At 40.5% G+C, this 21,414-nt stretch overlaps 1 protein-coding gene across 1 annotated transcript in view; it reads right to left on the reverse strand.

The window, feature by feature from the left end:
• Positions 1 to 21,414, reverse strand: part of LOC147712641 (cytochrome P450 2G1-like) — a 566,383-nt gene that overhangs the window by 163,339 nt on the left and 381,630 nt on the right. The window contains exon 6 of the mRNA XM_086923336.1: positions 17,374 to 17,515. Coding sequence (XP_086779462.1) covers positions 17,374 to 17,515 — 142 coding nt within the window. The remainder of the gene's footprint in view (positions 1 to 17,373; positions 17,516 to 21,414) is intronic.

Genomic DNA, 21,414 nt, shown 5'->3' on the forward strand with positions numbered 1-21,414 from the left:
TTTGGGTAGATAGATTTCCTCTCCCAAATATAAACGAGATGCTATCTGTAATTAAAGGTGCAAAATTTTTCACAGTTTTAGACCTCACGTCAGCCTATTACCAAGTACCTTTACGCCCTGAGTCACAGATTCTCACAGCTTTCACCACTCCTTTCGGTACTTTTAAGTTTTTGAGATTACCGTTTGGTCTGGCATCGGCTGCTTCAGCTTTCCAAAGAATTATGCAACATATTCTAAGGAATGTTGAAAAGTCATTGTGTTTTCAAGATGACATACTTGTCTACGGATCCAATGAATCAGAACATGATAGCAACTTAAGAAAAGTGTGTGACAGACTTAAAGAAGCAGGTCTAACCATAAAAAAGGAAAAATGCAAATTTGGTATGGCGTCTGTTGATTTTCTAGGACATACGCTGTCGTCAGAAGGTATTAGACCAAAGGTGGATCTCATTGAGGCAGTGGGAAAAGCCCCTTCTCCTTTGAACAAGGAAGAAATCAAATCCTTTTTAGGTCTTGCTGAATATATGTCCAAATTCATAAAAAATTTTGCTGACTTGGTACAACCCATTAGAGATCTTTTAAAAAAGGATGTTAAATACTTGTGGACTTCTGAACATGAGCAAGTTTTTTCCAAAATCAAATTAGCCATTGCTTCTGCGCCTTGCATTGGGAATTTTGATAGCACCAAGAATACTATCCTCACGACCGATGCCAGTAAAAGGGGTCTTGGCGCCACTCTCTCCCAAATCCAAGATGGTAAGGAAAAAATCATAGCATTTGCCTCAAGGACCTTAAAGGATGCTGAGGTAAATTACTCTACTATTGAAAAGGAAGCCCTGTCATGTTTTTGGGCCACCAATCACTTCAAATATTTTTTATGGGGGATACCATTCAAACTTAAAACTGATCATAAACCCCTCATCGCTTTATTTGCTTCCAAAAGTATAGAGAAGACTACCCCTAGAATAGGTAAATGGTTGATTTCTCTTCAAACCTTCAACTACACTATGGAATACATTCCTGGAGAGAAAAATCTCATAGCGGATTGTCTCTCCCGCTTACCCTTAGAGGCATCTATTTCTACAGACGAAAAAAAAGAGGATTTTGATGTTTTACAAGTTTCCATTCCCTCGATTTTAGAGAAAGAATGGAAATGCTCCTATAATAATGACAACGTCCTTAAAAATGTGAGAGACAAAATCATTCATGGTTGGCCTGACAGGTGCAAAAATCTTCCCTCTGATCTCCATCCATTCTGGAATGTTAGGGATGAACTGTCTATTGTGGATGCTTATGTATACAAAAATGACAAGGTTGTACCCCCTGAAAATCTCAGGAAACAAATTTGTGAATTGGCACATGAAGGGCACTTAGGAAGGAGCCTCACTAAAAGTAAACTTCGTGCTGGGTACTGGTTTCCGTCCATGGACTCTTGTGTGGAAGAATTAGTCAAGGGCTGTCACGCATGTGGTTTAAGTGACAAAACTAAAATTACTAGAAGAACACCTTTAGAACCTATTTCAATTCCTATCAAGGCATGGGAAAAGTTAGGCATGGACATTATAGGACCTCTACAAGTACCTGGTTTGCAAGAAAAGTATATCCTGGTTCTGGTGGACTACTTTTCTAAGTGGATCATCACAAAGTTTGTAAACAAAGTCTGCACTAAAACCATTAAATGTTTCTTATCCGACACCTTTTCTAATGAAGGTGTTCCACATACACTCATTACTGACAATGGAGTTCAATTTGTCTCGGAAGAGATGAAAGATTTCTTGAGTAGTTTAGCCATCAAACATATTTCTACACCATTGTATTGTCCCCGTGCCAATGGTCTAGTGGAGCGATGCAATAGGATGATAAAAGACACCTTGCAATTGGCAGTGGCATCTCACAAACCCATTATTCAAACTGTCAAAGATATGATTTGGTCATATGTCATTACACCTAACAGTGTGACAGGTTACTCTCCTTTCAGCCTTTTAAGAGGACGAAAACCTGGTTCAAAGCTCACACCAAATTGGTTGTTCCAAGATAGTACCTTTAGTTGGGACAAACAGGTTGCTCAAGAGAAAATTCTGAATAACCAAGAAAAGTATAAAAGTAAATATGATCAACAATGGGGAACCAAACCCAGATTGTGGGAGGCTGGTCAGCAAGTTTTGGTAAGGAAGCCTGTGTCAACGAGTAGTAAGTACAATAAATTTTATGGAGCTGAAAAGATAAAAGCAGTAGGAAAAAATGTGGTTACTATGTCGGATGGCAAAAAATGGAGCATGGACAGATTGGTCAAAGCTCCTGCTCTATCTGACAATTCTGTCTCACGCAATGAAGACGAGATTGCCCATGAGCATCACAATAAAAGAATCATAAGAACGCCTTTATGGCAGAGAGACTATGTGATGAAATGATTTTATAATCTATTGTGTGACTGTTCTAGAATCTGTTTTGATCATTCTATATTCCTGGCAGAAAGGAAGATGTGTTATAACTTTCCCCTTTTCTCATTACCCGCATTCCTTCCTTTCCCTGTCCCCTCCACCCCTCCCTTTCTTTTCCCCTTGGTCTATTCCCAAGGAAGGTGAATTCGAACGTTGATCTCTGTGGTACTGCGTTACCACTTTGCTTTCAGAGGAGCATGAAACTGGTCTATGAATAAACCTAATCTTTCGCACTTACCTCTGTGGACTGCTTTTCCTAACACTACTCCTTTCCAATCAGGAATTAGAGCTAAAAAGTGTATGCCTTTTGATAATATCATTACAACTGTTTTCCTGTTTTGAAACATCAATTGTGCAAGATCTGACTACATCTTACTATGTTTTGAAACTTGCCATTGTGCTTCTTCCTTTTATTCAAAGATAGAAATATTTGTCCGAAAGGAACAACATGTTTTGTAGCAAATGATTTAAAGCCCTGGTTCTTTTCGCGTAGGGTTGCATTTGTGTTTTGTTAATTGTCCTTCTTTCCAGAACTGCATTGGTGTTGGATTGTCTTCTTAACTCCTTTGTTCACTGTATGGAGTACTAATTTTTGTAAATTACATGTTATGGTGATTTGACCCCGGTTTACTAAGTCTGGAACTTTTCAGATGAAAGGCAATACTGTCAGCCTTGATGCAACTTTAGCTTATTTAGAGTTCTTTTTTATTCATCTGGACTTGGTCTTCTCTGGTCTTTTCCAGATGCCTTTTGTTTACTAAGAGTATTGCTTCCGTCTTTAATTTTTCACAGATTGGGGCACAAATGTATCATGTTCATGCTTGACATTTATAAAGCAAATGGTGTTCCTAATGCTGCTGATGGTAGCGATATTGGTGGCTTTGCTAACTTCTTGGCAGTAAATGTAATCGAGAATACATTTTTAAGAAAGCTGTTACGCCGTCCCCAAAGCTCCTAATCCTGTATCATTAATAAGGAACTTGAATTAAGCTTTTTGGCCAATACCCTGCAGATTCAACCACTATTTCTCTGGTTATTGGTCTAGCCAAGCCCCAAAAAAAGTTTTAACCGTTTGTCATTAAGGATTGTTTGGCCCTCGACCATATATATGACCAGCATAGCCTGGCAAATGTATGTAAGAAATTGTTTTAGCAAGCTGGGCGGGTCGGACGTTTTTAATAATCTGGATTTATTAGTCACAGGTGATGTTGTTTAGGCTAAAATGGCTTTTAAAGCCTTGGAAGTAAAAGAGAGAGAGTTAAATGTTTTGGGTAAAACCTCTATCAGAGCCTATTTCCCATTACAAATGACCTCTTTTATTGAGCCGTATTTCACTTTTAATAGTTCGACCACTGCTTTCGTATGACATGTTTAAGATTAAAACTTATTTATCTCCTGTTGGCTATCTCTCGCAGTAGCTGATTTGACTCTGTTTATATCTCATGCAGGTGCGATGACATTTCCACTCAGGACACTTTGCACTTTATAATGTTTTGTTCTTTTGATACATTCCTTCACAAATCTTGTATTATTTCTTTGCTAGCTGGTACCTATTTCATTCAGGTACGATCTTCTTTGTTCCATTAAATGTTGCCTGATATGTAGTCATATTTTTTTGGGACAATTTATTTATCAGGTGATGCCCCATTAGAGCAAATTCTATTCCAAGTATGATATTTCTAAGGTTTTGATGCTGTTGTCTTTTATGGCTTTATGTGGAAACTGAGTAAAGATTACGATAATGATGATGATGACAACTCTAAACTTGGCAGGTGTAGGTCCCTCAGGATGGCAGTGGTATTATCCTCCAACATCCTGGTGGAGTTAACGCCATCTCCCTAACTCTAAATCGGGGACATAGTTTTCTTTCCCCTCGTTATGTGATTTGAATGAAGCATCTCAATTATACTGTGTTGCTGACTTCATAAGGGTCCCCATGCAATTGTTTCTATTTTGCTAAGATCACCCCATATATTAGATGGCACTATGTCACTGGAATACAATATTTGTAGATCCGGCATTTGCTTTTACAAATTATTATTTTCTGGTGAATTAGTCTGAATTGTTTAATTAAACTTAACCGGAATTATTAAATCAATAATGCACTGATTTGCTGCAAAGAAAGAGGCATCTTATGACACGGAGCCTTTTGGTAGTCCTATAACTGGCCCAGGTACATTCCCAGGGCTTTGTGATCAAACGCTAGTACATAACTGTGAAAGTGAAAACAGTATCAACTAGTCTTGCAAAGGTTCTAATCATCTTTATCATTAGTCTCCTCTGCAGGTAAACCTAAAGGAGTAGGAGCATATATGGAGCACAAGACAGCTCCAAAAGCTTCCCAAGTTGCTATGTCTTGGACCATGGTGTAATGGAGTGGCTTTCTGTGCTATGTCTGTCTTAATTAGGTAAAAAGGTGTAATCACATAATTGTTTGTAATTTTGCATCACAACAACAGTAATGTGGAATTATTGATATTACCCTGATTACTTTGGTATAATTTAGATTTCTCCCTGGCCTATATATTAATTAACACTAGCATCTATGCCAGATTTAGCAGTAAGGTTTGCTGACCACAAAAGTGATTATTACTATGTACAAAACCCCTTTTACAATTTGGACAATCTTTTGAAATTGAAAAAAGGCAATAGCGGCCTCTGCATGTAACAGCAGTGGTGAGGTGGGGGTTTGTCGACAGATGACTACGAGGGAAAATTATGTTTAAAAAAAGAAAAACACTTATCTTGCATTAGCTTCATCACCAAGTCGGCGATGGGGCGAGTGCAAGGTAAGTGGTTTTCTTTTTTTAAAGTTCATTTTTCTTCTCATTGTCTGGTCAACTCCCCCCACTGAGACCCCCCGTCCCACTGCTCTTACCTGCATGGCCGCTACTGGTAAAAGGACTACTATGGCAGTTGTTTCTGATTTGCAAACAGGAGGGCTCATGAAAGGAGTTCAACCCTCTCCTTACTTATTTATAAAGGAATTTATTGATAGTTCACAACTGCAATTAATGTCACAAACCGTTTGTGATATATTAACCCCTGAGCTGGGGTGATAACTAATTTGCAAAGGGGAAGGGGTCCCCACAGGAATCTTTTTTCTTTGGGAATCATGCTGGCAGCTTATGGGGTAGGCTGTGTTTTAACAAAAAGCATATTTGATTTTGGAATGCAGTAATAAGCATGGTAGTGTGCTTTGATTACAGCCCATGACACAGGGTCATGCACTGACACCTGTGTAATGAATTTGAATTAGGCAGGTCATTCTGCACCCCCTTGGAAATCAGTATCTTGTGACAGACCTAGTAACATAGGTCAGTTTGTAAATATTACTCCATTTGAAAAAAGCATGTGTGCAATTATCTACTAAATTTTGTGAATGAAATAATAATACATCCGGACCTTAACTTTCATAAGAAGACGAATGCCAAATATATTCTCTCCTTCTTTGCAGTTCTACCTGGTTGTAAGTAGCTGTTAAAATTTGTAAAAGGATTAGTAGCACAAAATCTAAGCTGTTTAGAAAGCAGTTGGGTAAATAGTGAAGTGCCTCCGCTATTTGATGGCTACTGGACAAGTTGTGTAAAATGTCTACTACTTAGCAAGGCACCAGGTGACTAATGGAGTTTCTTTTTATTTACTGGTCACTGGTCTGAAAGTACAACTTTTCTGCTATTTCAGCTGCACCAGCACACCAGCACACCCCCTGAGCGCCGGACACCGCTCTTAAGCGGCCGCGGGCTCCCGCAGTGCCGGACACGCGCGGGCGTGCCAGGGCAAAGCCCAGGACAAGGGCGGGCCCATCTGTGCCCGTCCGAGCTAGGCAGAGGCTGGGCTGGGCCACCCCCCTTTCTCCTTCTGTTTCGGAGTGGACCTTCATGCAGGTACTTTTTCAGTAGGAATTCTCACAGGATCTCCTACGAGACAATTTTCAGGACAAAGAGTAATCAAGTTCATGTATACTCTAGTATTGTGGCCAAACTGATTTGGGAATAAGTCATACTGTCTTTTGAAATAGGGATTTACTTTACCCGTAATTATTGTGCTAGGACAGTACTGTTCTCCCTCTTCTGTTTGAGCTTTTTATCTCACATGGAAACAAATGTACAGTTGAGAAGATAACCAGTTTCAGCTTTAGATTCATTTTTATAATATTGCCCCGAGGATCATCCTATAATAATGTTTTGAAGTGTTTTCCTTTTTAATATCCTTGTTTTTTGTTCTGCTGACATTTTAGAAGTGTATTAGCTTCTTTGCCAACTTGCATTAGATCAGTGTGTAGACCCCGTGTTTACTGAATGAGAAAAACAATTCTATGCCTGTTATTCTGTTTACAGACCTATACGTGTCTTCACATACTACAGCTGTCGTCCTGAGGATACTATTTTTTACTACGCATTAACATTATTTACTGCCGGATTTCGATACCTTGGAACATACATTAAGGTAATTGTTTGTTTTAGCGCTTTGTGGTAGTCTATACTTGCCAATTTTGTTAGGAACACCATGGATAATTATTTGTCTGTCATTTGTTTACAGACTTACATGTGTCTTTATAGGCGACATTTGCCGGCCTGGGGTAGTTACATTTGCTGAAACGTTATCACTGCACGTAGCCTTATTTTGACAACATGACATTTTGAAACATTCAGGTAATTATCAGTTTGAATTTTATGGGGCAACTCGGTGCTGTCACTGCTTTTAGGAACATCTATGAGCACTAGAGTAATTTGATATATCTATATCTCGGGGCGCATTACTCTCTCTACAGCCAGCTGTTCGTGCATTTTTAAGAAAAGGGTCCGAAAATTCCTGCATCCTTTCGTATACTTCTCAAGTGGACTTCTTGTATATCTTTCAAGTGGGGCCTCTGTCTCAGCTATACTATGTCAGGTAATTATATCACAGTCTGACTATGTAGAAAGCTTTGCTTAAACATCCATCATAGTATCATGATGTGACTGATACAAATATTTGTATGTGTTTGTCTATCAGTGATTGTTCTCAATAAGGGGAGTTCAAAATGATAATAACTCTTGCCTGAGCCCGCAGCAATATATTTTTTCATACGTAGCTTGCCTGAGCCCGCAGCAATATATATATTTTTTCATGTGTAGCTTATACATATGAGGTTCACATCGGTATCACATCATGGTATGCTCCACTAAGGATTTTTGATTGCAGCTAGATATGTGACCACTTATTTCTTAGCAATTCATTTATCCTGTCCGTCCCCCAGATAGATTGCATCCCTTTTAAAGAACTGCTCCGTTATCTTTGACGACCAGTGACTGATTTCATCGTAGCATCTTTAGATTCATTTCCACAGGTAATCTGCTTATAATTCACTAATATGTTGTGCGTTTATGAGTTAAGATAACTCGTACCTGCCAATATTATCCCCATAGCATCATACTATTGTTTCTGCCTGAGATGACATTTTCCCTTCATTTAGAGGGTTTATTTCTCCCGAATTGCTCCTATACCTAGCAGTTTTCCATCTTTTGGTACATTCATGTGACATCATGTGCTCTTTGGACTCTAACAGCCTGATTCATCAAAGGGCCGTTTTGCGAGTCAGGAATAGCGATTCATAAGGAATCGCTATTACTGACTTGCAAAACGGTATTCATGTAGGAATCGCAAAATAAAATGCGATTCCTACATATTCCTTATTTGCGATTAGCTAATTGCTAATCGCAAATAAGGAATAACTCCCCATTCATTCCTATGGGCCAAAAGGCCCATAGGAATGAACGGGGAGTATTCCTTATTTGCGATTAGCAATTAGCTATTCGCAAATAAGATAGCGATTTAAAGGGTGCCAGGGGTGTCCAAAGGACACCCTGTAGCACCCCTTAAATGCAAATTTAAACAGGTGTTGCGCACACACATGTCCAAAGGACATGTGTGTGTGCAACATGCAACTTAGAAAAATGCTTTTAAAAGCATTTTTCTGAGTTTTCGCTATTTACCACGAGGTTTGACCTCGCGGTAAATAGCGGCCGAATTTTGCAATTTCGCAATTTTAAAATGTTTCAAGAATAGCATTTAAGGAATCTCTAATAGAGATTCCTTAAATGCTATTCCTCGCAAATTTGCGAGTTTCTAAATAGCGATTTTTGCATTTGGGATGATGAATCCCAAATGCAAAAATTGCACTCGCAAAGGGCCAGATTCTCAGAATCTGGCCCTTTTCGAGCGCATATTTGAATGATGAATCAGGCGGGTAGAATCTCTCTGATGTGCTATCAGTAAAAACCATGATGACATTTTTGTCTTTATTGTCCAGGAACATCAATTGCCTGTTGTTGTTTTTTATCTTGAACGAAGATATCATCTGCTTGTCATCAGTATCCTAATGTAAGTCATCACCAATATATGTATTTACCCTGGAGATTTCAATGCATTATGATAACGATTATCTTTATGTTATCAATACTACTTTCACTCACTTGCTGCTCGTTACTTAGTAGATTAGAAATTGTTGACAGTTGAGTACTACACAATCTAATGAAAAGACATGTCCATTCTGTGACATGTAGGGAACAAATTGGTAAGTCTGAACCGAATAGCACAAAGGATATTCTTGTTAGAGATATACAATGTTATGCCCTGGTTACCTACGTTTTACTAGAGAATGCATTTATGACTTGTATGTTTACATTATATAAGAATTGTACCTTATATATGCTTTTTATATATACTTCCAGATAATCAACTACGACTCCTGAGGAAGGCGTTTTCCGCCGAAACGCGCGTCAAGTTCTTATTCGCCATTAAACTTTAGGCACCATTTATGATTTAGGGTGTCTTTTTTTTTTTAAAGTGTTAAATCCTTTTTTTTAAATGTATATGTATTAATTGTATATGTTCTGATTATGATATGCATATGTATTGTTTATTGTATGATTTCATCATATAGTCTGATATTCGTTCAGGTCTCTCTATGATTTTTATTACGTCAATTAAAAGTATGTTTCTTTTATAAATTGATTCTTGAATGTTCCTTTTGCTATTGGGTCAGATTAATTGTTTGCCTACTGGTTAGACTGCCTAGGAATTTTTTCACAGACCCCGTGTTTACTGTCTGCCCAAATTATTAGTAAAATGAGAAGGCGGAAAGTAACTGTGGGGAAGGGTGTAGTGGGAACTTTAGACGCTTTCCAAACTAGGGCTGAATCTGTCCTTACCAACGAAATTTTGCTAACGGAGCGTAGGCTTTCTTTGGAGCCCATTATTCCACATGGCAGGCTTTTCCTCACCCTTGCTCTTCCAGTTGTTTCGCCTGCCTCTAATCAGGAGATGCCACTAAAACAGTGTAGCTAATCTCCAATTGCTGATACATCTCAGTTATATGAAACAGTCCATTCTGTAATTGTGGAGCAGAAGCTTAGTCCAGTTAAACAACCGAGAACAAGAGCACAAAAAGTAAAAGCAAAGCCAACCCACCCAACTATCCCCCCAGTTGCAACTAAGGGAAACCGGGGGACGAGACAGACAAAGAAATCTATGAAGGGTAGTCCAGGGAGGACTAGGGTTGAAGTTCCTACTAGGGGCAATGTCAATGATGCAACCTTAACCACCAGGAATCACCCCAAGACAGGGACATCATCTACGGGCTCCCTGGAGGGGGATTATAGGGGGAGATTAGAAACCATGATGACCACCCTAATAGACCCCATTGAAGTCAGGTTGCTTAAGCTAGAAACATTGGTGGCGAATACCCAGGGGGGCAGTAAAACAGCAAACTTAACGACGCACAACACTCAAGTTATGAATGAAAGTGCCACAGTGGGGTTGGATAGAGATGGGGGAGCCACCACTGTGAGAATTTTCACCAACAATAGGTCACCAGAAAAGAGCTGCACAGGGAGTCATACGCCTATAAGTACCGTTACCTTAGACTCTAGTCAGGTTCTACTGACTAGTATAAGACCTTCTGTGTCGCAGAAGGATAAGAGCTCAGACGTGAAGACCCTTCAGTCTACCAATCTCCCTCCTATTGACTTCCCTTCCAAATCCACTCTCTACGTAGCGATCTTGGGGCATGTTCCTGCCCTTCCCCCTGTGAAAAGTGAAAACTAGGGGCAGCTAAAAAATAAAATAAGCAATTGGTTTGTACAGAACACCACAGTTGGTGCTAATATCTCCCACAACATAATTATGGCACGTAGGGTTAACTGGATTGGGAAATCTTTCAAACAAGGGACTGGGAACTGTATTATTATTATTAACTTTGACAACCCTCACGTTGTAGGCCATATATTTTCTAGGGATTACAGTCTGTCCCCATTAGTGAGCTCTGTAATTAGAATATTACTTAAGGGGTTTTTTTGTAGGGCGATGGGCGGCAGGACTATGGTGGAAGCAGACTATGGAGCACACCGTTCAGGAGATGCTTGAATTAGACCTGAACCCCTTTATCATTGCATCTCTCCGGTGCAACCCCAACCACTGATGGATAGGTATCTTGGATTTGATCACAGATTGGCGTTAAATAATCGTTTTGACACACTGTCCGGCATGGAGGAATGTGACTGACTGCGGGGCCCTGTTTCTGATGGGTTGGAGCAGGTTTCAGTATCCCAGGAGCTGAGGGTTGTAGCAGCTGGGCCCCCAGGTAGGAGTTTAAATAACTTTCTATCCTGGAATTTAGCGGGTTTGGCGGATAAGCTACAGGATCCTGGTTGGACGACTTACGTTAAGCAACTCCTAGTAATTATTTTACAGGAAACATGCTCAGTAGAATGTGACCTTTTCCTGGAAGGCTATAAAGCCTATTTTGTTAGAACAAAACCCTCATACAAGGGGCGACCAAAGGGAGAATTGGTCATCTATATCTCTGTGAAAATTGCATGTAAAGTGGAGGTAACTTCAATTACACACCCAGGAATCCAAGCTTTAATGCTATGAAAGGGGGTCAATAGTTGGGGATTGGTTACCTTCTATAACTCTGTCTCTTTCCCGTATGAGCTCAGCAATGTATCGGCCCTCAGTGAAACTATAACTCAATTCCTGAGTCAAAGTCTACCCGGTCTCGTGTTTGCCGGAGACTTTAACATAAATCCCTGTGGCGAGCCGCTGATTTCTTCCATATCTGACATGGCTGTCCTCTCATGCATGGTTTCCATTTCGAACACACGTCTGAAGGGGAGCTGCTAAACACTCTGATTAATGAATTAGATCTGATGGCCACAATGGCTTTAACGGACCCCAGCCTTAATCTCACCGTACCTACGTTTAAGGGATATAGAAAGGGGTCATTTATTGATTATGTCTTAATCTCTTCTTCCCTAAAATCCTCAGTAAGCACTTTTAGAATATCACAGAGTGAATTTAGTGACCGCAACCCCATAACACTCCACTTGACGGGTCCCCTTGCTAAAACAATTGGGGTTGCACCTAAACTGGGCTTACTAAGACCCACCGACGCTATGCGCAGATTGAAATGTTCTCAAGTGACCATAGACATAATCTTTGATAGAATAAAAATCGATTGTTTTGATGAACTACGCCTTTGCACAATGGAACAGTCCTCGCCTAAGGTGGTTCTGGTTGCCTTTAAATCCATCTCAGCTAAGGTTGAGGGGTTGTTATCTGCCCCAGCAACAGGTGAAACCTTGGCCGGCCCCAGATGGATTGACACCAACTGCTCTAAAGCAGCTAGGAGGCTTAGGAAGCTCTGGCACTTAAGAGTGCAAGCTGATGTTATCGCTTGTCGTAGGCAAAACAAGTTGGCCCTCGCAGCACGAATGGGTATTTTGAAGGAGGAAGCGTGGAGGGAGTTGTTGGATCCTGGTACTCTCAGAAGCAGTTCGAACTTATGGGGAGTGATTAAAAAAACGCTGTTTGATCAGGAAGAGGCGGGCCTCAATTGCCACATAACAGAGGAGGAGTGGAAATCATATTTTGAACTTTTGTTTGTCTGCCTGTCCGAGCATAATCAAGGAACTCCTCATGGTATTCAGGAGGCAGTCTTAAGATTTGAGAGGGGTGAGATTCAGGAAGGCATAATAGGTCTAACTGCTGGAAAAGCACCCGGCCCTGATGGGATCCCCCCAGACCTTTTTAAGGCAGACCCCTCATTTTGGGCGCCGATATTGGAGTCCGTTTTAAATGCAGCGGCCCAGTACGGTTGCCCCCTGTCTTGAGCAACCTTCACAATAGTCCCTGTTTTTAAAAAAGGTGATAGAGGCAGCCCTAATTGTTACAGACCCATCTCACTTATAGACTCAGTGGTAAAAGTGGTGGGTAGGGTCCTCATCCAAAGACTAGCATCTTGGGCAGAGGATACTGTCGGAAGCTCAGTATGGGTTCCGACAGGGATGGTCTACAGTTGCTCAATGTTTTAACCTTTACCTAATACTGAGTAAATATACTGTCGCTCGCCTCGGGACCATTCACCTTGCCTTCATGGACTTGACATCAGCTTTTTATATTGTCAATAGGAATAAGCTTTGGCAGTCCATGAGGGCAATGGGCGTGGAGACCAGTATTGTAAACTTCTTGGAGGACCTACATAAGTCTACCAAAGCCAATGTTAGGTTTTCACAAGACCTGCGTGTTACGAGGGATTTTAATATAAAGAAGAGAGTCCGGCAAAGCTGCATAACTGGCTCCTTTTTTATTCAACTTTTATATTATTGAATTGGATAATGTTTTACAGGCAGCTGGGGCTGACAGCCCAAGGGTAGGAAGGGGAGGGATCCCCGTCCTGTTATATGCGGGCGATACTGTCTTCATTTCCAGGACCGAAAGGGGTTTACAATTACTGCTAACCGCCTTCGCAGGATTTATGTCTGACAAGGATTTGGCATTTAATAATGCCAAATCCTACGTTATGCAAGTGGGGCAGCCCGCAAAGAAGAATTTTCAATTTTAGAGTGGGAGACTCAAAAACTACCCATACCAAGGTGTTTTCATACCTAGGGGTCTTCTTTGACAACAAGCTTAATTGGGGTCCACTATTTTGGAGAAAAAAGGGGATGTTGTCAAGGTGAACGCAGCAGTTTTCAATTTTGCTTCCAAATTAGGGAAGAAACCCACTGGAGCTATGCTTCAAGTGTACCAGGCTAAAAGCCTAGCCATAGCTTCTTATGGCAGCGAAACCTGGGGATACAAAGTGGGAGAATCCCTCCAGATAGCGGAAAAAGATTTCATGAACCGGCTTTTGTGTGTTCCACGAGGTACCTCCAACGTAGCAGCTCACGGGGGGTTCTGTATGTAAATGATGCATTTTCCCTACGCCCATTGATTTTTGGGTTAAAGTGCTAGCTGAACCCAGACCTCCGGCTGACCCCCCTGATTATAAAAGATTGTATGCTACTTGACAACTCAGCTCGCATTCTGTGGCTGAGGTATGTCAAGGAAAATCTTGATAGGCTAGGGCAGAGAAGCAAAGGAGGTACAGAAACCAAGGGTGCGGATGTACATAATGCTCAAAACAACCCCTAGAGCAGACCCTTATCTTATGGGTTCATTGTCAACGCACAAAAAATTCCTTTTAACCAGGTTTCGACTAAACCTTTTTTATCTTCTGCTTGTCAGACCCAAATGTTTCTACTACAGGTACAGTTGCAGCTCCCGCAGCTGGGACGGAAAGTCTCTGCAGTATATACTGCATTTTATGTTTTTATGTCACCTGTATGAATTTCCTCGCAAACGCTACCTGGTTCCTCTCTCAAAAAGACTGAACTTTAGGCAGATTCGACCTGCATTGGTGTATCTCCAACTACTGAAAAAGGACTGTATATTTTTTATTGTGGGTTTTTTAAAAGCAATTGTCAACTGTAGAAATTATATGGATCAGTAATGAGTGTCTCCCAGGTTTTTTAATAATTTATTCATGTATTTTTGCTGTTGTGGATATCTTTTAACCAAAGCACTGTCACTTTTATTGTATTTTGTTGTGTAACTTTTATGGTTTACATCTTTACACCGAATAAAGCTATATTGATTGGATGATTGAAAAAACAAACATAATTCTTTCAACAAGATAGTTTTGGGCCATAGCATGTAGAATCATTTTTTTCCACAGGGTGATTGATTCAAATGTGAGGCTTTTTGCGTGAACTTTCGTACAACCTGCTCCACTGTGGACAATATCCACTTTTAATGGAAATTTTCACACCTGAAGTACTTTGGTATTTACATAAATACTGGACTTGTTAATGTGGTGAATGAGAACATAGAGCCCCTTAGTTATAAAATGACAACAGATCTCACGTGGTGATCTTCCCCGGCAAGTGTGGACGGTTGCAGATCTTTAAAATTAATTCAGCACCCCTGTTTAATGATGCGCTTGGCATGCTACCTTTACAAAAGCCCCAAGCACCACTTCCCACATTAAATGCTACCCTTAGTTCCATTGTGTTGGATAGGCAGCAACCATGACTCAGGGGGGCAAATCTGTATGCTTTCATTAATAAGGGGGGAATACAACTACCTTACATGGAAACTTACTCTCTTGCCCAACAACTGGCACCAGCTGCATATTTTCTCCCTCAATACATGGAAACACCCACTTGGGTCATGATAGGGAGAGAGCTCACAAATATGAACCATCTACTGGGCATGTACTACATGGCACAGGGAAGTGGCAGCTGGGACGGACACCCCATACTTTCAGCCTCCTGCTGTGCCCAAAGGAGAGCTCATGTTCCTACACAAATCCTGTGCTTCTATAAACAGGGCAGCGCATGTTTGGAATGATACTGCATTACAAATAGGTAACCTGGAAATATTCATGCCCTTATGGGTTGACAATGAAAACTTTGCTTTAGACTCCCTTAAAGATACAGACTCCCTTAAACCCATGTTTCAACTGGAGTATGCTGTACCGAAAGCCTAACGCTGGTGTTACTTACAACTGGCTCATTGTCTCCATCCAACTTTGAGGGGGACTCTGCATACCACTTCAGAAATCGCCAATAGTGCACAATATACAGATCTGGAAAGAATTTCAGGGTACAGTATCAGGGTTTTACATCAATATTGTCGATGGTCTTTCTCAGCCCAGACTTCCTTAGTTAAACAGTGGAAGGAGGGGAGGCTCACAATCCAATGATCTGTCGGCGATCGGTTTGAGAGCGGTCCGGTTAAAATCAGTAGAGGCTACTACCAGGTGGTGAGGCGGGGGCAGGAGGAGCGGGAGGACTTAAAAAACACTTACCTGTGATGGACGGACGGCTGCCGCCTCTCCTCCGTCCTCTTCTTTCTGCTCCAGTCCTGCAGCAGGATAAAGACAGCAGCAGGAAGCACCTGCCTCCCAGGCTCCCGATAGCCAATGCTGCATTGTGATTGGTCTGAGCGCCGTGGATCAGCACTCAGCCAGGGAATGAGGGCCTGGGCATGTCCTCCATGCAGACAGTAATACAGCCTGCATGGAGAATATGAGAAGTGTGCATGACTTTTTTGGGTGGCCTGAGAGGACTGACCAAACAGTCATGTGCACTTAAGAGTCCTCAGAGTAGCCCTGCATATAAAGCTGCAGCAGCAGAAGGAAACATAACATGAAAATATTGCAAGTTATTATCATTTTATGTTTCCTGCTGCGGAATAGTGAAGCGACACTCCTCTGCATTAGCACTGGTTTAAACGTTCCTATTAAGCAATCTTACAAAGATGGCATTAGAGATCCTACACATTACAGAGAGGGGACATACGTGCTAGGCGAGTTGTAGGTGCGGGAGGGAAGAGGGGATAGTGTTGTCATTTTAAGGTACTGTCCCAGGATACAAACACAATTTGAGATGAGATCTGCTCAGAGGTCCTGACCATTGTAGAGGAACATGGGCCACACTGTGTGATGATTTTACATGACATGACAGATTTCCCACCTCTGCCACTCACTGCTGGGTAGCCATGGCCCTTCAGTGGCTAAAATAGATATACTGTGCCTCTGGAACTCTAACACCCTTTCCAAATGCATGAGTTGGCAACCTTTAAATATTCCATCTATAAACTGAAGGACAACATGCTACAGTCTGAAGATGTGTGAGACAAATTCTTGAAACAGCCAGGAACTGTTCAACCATCTTATTTGAGTTCTGGATAGCATAAAAACATCGTTTTGGAGTCTTTTTTGATGTTCATGAGGTACATCATACTCCGATGCTTCAGTAGGGTGTACTAAGACTGGAAACCTTAATGTATGGGTGCTGGGGTGTGTAGCTGAGACAATGGAGGTTTGCTTTGGCTGGAAAGGAAACAGGGAGGTGACGTGATTTAAGCAGAAGTGTTTAGTGCAATGGGGACCTTGAGGTGCTTTTTGTTTCCTTGTTGCAGATACAATTTCAGGCCAAGGTGTTGTATTTATTGTGCTAGTTCTTTATCAGGGATTGCAAAACACCTGTAATTTGTTACTTTTGAACAATTAACATTGTTTACACCAAAACAAAAAGCCCAGACAAAGGGCTAAACAATGCAAGCATCTGGGCTTTTTTATAAAAAGAGAATTTAAAAATGACCTCCTTTACCACAATCCTAGATTATCATATGACATCACATAAACAGCAGACAAACAACATATTATGCAATATTAAAGCCTTTCTGACATATACACATCTGGCATAGAGAACAGCGTGATTTATTATTTTCATATTTCATAAGTTATATGAATTAAAAAAAACAAGTATTCATATAATTGTGTTGATGCACATTTTAGTGAATTCTCTATACTGAGAAAACTGACATTTGATGACATAATTAATGGTAAAAGAAAGGCGTTGTTTTGTGTTGTGTAAATAGGCTCATTGGTAACTGAGCTGTGAACACCACCCAACTGAAAGTTTGAGAGTCCAATATAATGATGTGTGATAACAGTGAACTGAGATTAAAAGGAATGCTCAAGGGTAACATCTCTTTAACCATGTAATGTAAACAAAGCTTGCAATTGATGTGTATTATGCAGCCTTAAATATAGTACCTCTGATTTCAGGATACTTGAGAAGAAGAAGAAAGGCATATCTTAAAGTTGTGCTGACTGTTTCGGTGCCCGCTAAGAACAGACTCAGTACACTCTTGACCAATTGTGACATGTGGAATTCTGTTTCAGGGTTATCCTTTTCCTTGGGTTGATAAAAAACAAATATTAAATTGCATGACCTGAGCTTTGGAATTAGCAATAAAACACACGTTCAACAAGATAAGAACTCCTTATATATATTTTTTTTATTACTCTTAGGAGCCCCCCACGTCAGCATGTCTTTGCTTAGCTGTTTATTGAGTCCTTATTTCAAATAAGACCATATTAACTTGCAACAGTTGATGCATTAATTTCTCATTATTGTGAAACAATGTTGTGTTACATTCATCATATATTTTGACAATATGCTTATATTTCTTATATTGATGTGTACATTGGCATACGTGTTGCTTAATAAAAAGCATAATAGCATTAGGCTTTCACATGGTGTGCAAGAGATTTCTCAAGTTGTTTTCTTACCTAACAAGATTTGTTATGCCCAAAATATGATTTGGGTGGCGTAAATGAGTTGTTTACAGGCCTCTCCGTGGTAGAGACTGGGAGTTCTTAAGCAATTCCAGACAGCAGAGCAATGTGGCTTCAAGCAGAACCATACTGAGCTCCTCTTCTCATAAACTGTCCTACGGTGAAAGGATAATTCTATCTAGTCTTGTCAACAGATGAGCCCTCAGATAATACTGTACATTAACTCTGCGCTGTCTAGAATACCAAGCATGATAATCTATTGTTCATTGTGCAGATACAATCATATGACAAGCATTTATGATGTATGTCTTTCTCACAAGCTGTTGTATGTATTTTTTTATTTTCCTTTTGTTTCTTTTTAGGTCTCGTATAGGGCAGCGCATGTGCTACGAGGCATTGAGTAATTAGTAGTAGTGGCGAAACTCCACCCATTGTGTGTATATATGTTTTTTTAGCTTGCCATTGGTTAAATCTGGCATTGCTCTTTTTATGTATATATTTGATTGCCTGGTGGTCCGTAAAGTCACTTCCGTTTTGCTTCCATTGTTCCATTGACCAACTACCATTTACTTCCAACCTCTTGCTTTGGCCCCGCCCTTCACTTCTCATTTGCATTTATTAATGGGGCGCAGTAGTTTTAGGCTTGAGGGTATCTTTTTCTGTGCTGTTTTAGCCCCACCCTTCCATTTCCCGTGTTGGCCAAATTAATCCTTAGTCTGTCCCCATCTGTCTGCAGCACACATGGCGCTGCGTCTCCTCCGGTAGCGCTGATAGTCATTGCTCCTGCAACTGCCTCAGACCTGCCGTCACCACTTTCAGTCTAGCAGGGGAAAAGGTGTGTGTTTATTTATTTTAAATTGTGTTTGTGTTTTCAGCGGCTAAGTACTTGCAAGCTAACAAGGATCAGCTGCAAACACAAGCACTTGCAGCTTCTATTTTCAACCGATCCTCGCCCTTCTCCCTAGCCCCTCGCTCCCACTTTACTTTGTTTTAAGCAACCAAGCCAAGCATAGTTGTGATTTACCCTTGCCGCTCCGTTGGGATTAAAGAAAAAGTGACAAAGGCACTGTGTTTCAGTTTGCTACTGCTACCTCTTTGTGCAGACACTACTCGCATATTCATCCGCCAGACGCCGATAAAATGTTTAACGTTAAAATATGTAATAGTAATAAAGAGTGGCTGGTTTACTTAGAGCCCCACGCAGAATCCTGCATTAATACCCCAAACAGTGCTCAATTTGTGATTCAATGAGTACCGGTGCCCACATTTCTGCTCAGAGAGAAGGGAAGCTTAGAAATACTGCTTCATCTAGTACATTAGTACCTAATTGTCTTTCGACTACCTCTGCCGCCCCAAACTGATGCTATGTAAGGCGTGGAGAGGCACAGAAATACTTTTCTATGCAATATGGTTACATTTGTAGGCTCTTCCTTTCCCAAAATCAACTTTGCATTTTGTGCATCAAAATATTGCTCTAAGCTATGTTTTAAATGCCATTGTTTCACTATTGTAGTCCTGAGTGAGGAATGCAGCGTCGTAAAGGAGACCTCTCACGCAAGGCTGTCTTTAATTAGAAGAGTCAGCGGAGTGCAGCGCTAACAGCCAGGCTCAGAAAGCATCGATCGGCTGGATTAAGCAATTTTGAAATGCCCCTCAATTAACACGGCCCATACACAACCTTATAACACATACCAGCCTGTTTATGAGTGGATGTTAATTCCCACGAGGGGGTGTACATGTAAATCAGATTGCTGGGACTTTTTTTTTTATTTTTATTTTTTTTAAGTTTTTTATTGAGCATGATCAGTAGTAATTAAGAATTTTCATTACAAAAGAGTAACAACGTAATATAATGATAATACATCAGAAAATTCGGTAGAGAAAATATATATATACCAATATACCAATAACAAGTACACAAAAAACAGGAAAACAATAATAACCAATACAGGTGAGCACCAAAAAACAGCGATTCAGCAGAAGAAACAAAATAAAAAATTATATAAATTTATAACATCATATCAATTAACCTCACATCAGGAAGAAAGTCTTGCATTGGAGTACCAATCCGAAATTGGGGCCCAAATCTGGGTGACGAGAGCTCTAGATTTTCTACCTCTTGTACTATATATAGCTACCTCCTGCTTGTATGTGGCAAGAAATCGACTAAGCCACATCTGGAAGTGGGTGCAGTAGGATATTTCCACCGGGCAGCCAGTATAATATGAAAGACGGCGGTGCCTAAAAAGACAATCCTACGTTCCTCCATACTATAGCCTAAGGATTCATCATGACCCAAAAGATATAAAGTGGTGGAGGAGCTGAGGTTCCGACCAAAAACTTGAGCCCAAAATCCTCCAATCATAGTTTGTAAAGTATCTAGCTTAGGACATTCAGCAGACATGTGGATTAGATTTGCTTGTCCCTGTCCACATCTTGGGCAGCAATCGTCTGCCCGCAATCCTCATGTGAAAAGCTTAAACGGGGTAAAATAAAGATTGTAAATAGTTTTGTAGTATTGCGCTTTAAGATTGGGGGCTAAAAATAATGTTGCTGAGAGGGTTAGGGAATAGTCAATGTCCACATCTGGGTTTCCAAGTTTTAGTGCCCAAGATCGCTCGACACTATCTAAATCATCAGCAGAGAATTCGGAGAGTATATCATATAGGGTTCCTATCCTGGTAGCCCGTTTCCCGATAATAGAAAAAAAATGAAAAATCTCTAAATTAATGTTGAATTTAGAGTTACGGATACTGGTAAACACTTGAAAGTATTTTAAATAGTCTGTGGATGGAATATCGAATCTCTGCTGTAACCCTTCAAAAGATGGGGTAACATCTTGTCCAAATAAGTGACCTAGTGTATGAATGCCAAGATTCTCCCAATTCCTAGAAATACTATCCTTTAAACAAACTGGTAGGATCTTACTATGCCATAAGGAGGTGTATTTAGTGATTTTAGGAATGCCTAGATGTTTAGAGGCAAGTTTCCATATTTTCTATGAGTCGCTAATCACCTTGAATTTGATCTTTTTATAATATGATGCTTCAACTTGTCTCAAGAATAATCCTTGGCACCTAGCGCCTAGTCCAAGTTAAAAAATAGAAGGGATACACAAATCTATATTAGACGGAGTGGAAGGTTTGGCATTAAAAAGTGGGCCCATTTGCTGAAGTAGTGTCGCCCAAAGATAGAATGTCAAATTCGGGATACCAAGGCCACCTCTATGTAGAGGAAGGGTCAGTAACGGTAGCGCTCTCCTAATTTTCCCATAGTTCCATAAGAATTTAGATATAGTGGAATCTAGAATTTTAATAGTGCTACCGTCAGCCATCAGTGGTATGGCCCGGAACAAATAGAGTATTCTCGGGAATATGCTCATTTTAATATAATTCGCCCTCCCTATTATAGAAAGATGTAGATTGTCTACCCTCTTGAGGTCAGTTTTTACTAAATTGATCAAAGGGTCATAGTTAAGCCGATTGATATCTTTCATTTCAGGAGATATATTTACAC

The sequence above is a fragment of the Lissotriton vulgaris genome, chromosome 5 (genome assembly GCF_964263255.1).
Source record: "Lissotriton vulgaris chromosome 5, aLisVul1.2, whole genome shotgun sequence".
Classification (NCBI taxonomy): Eukaryota; Metazoa; Chordata; class Amphibia; order Caudata; family Salamandridae; genus Lissotriton; species Lissotriton vulgaris.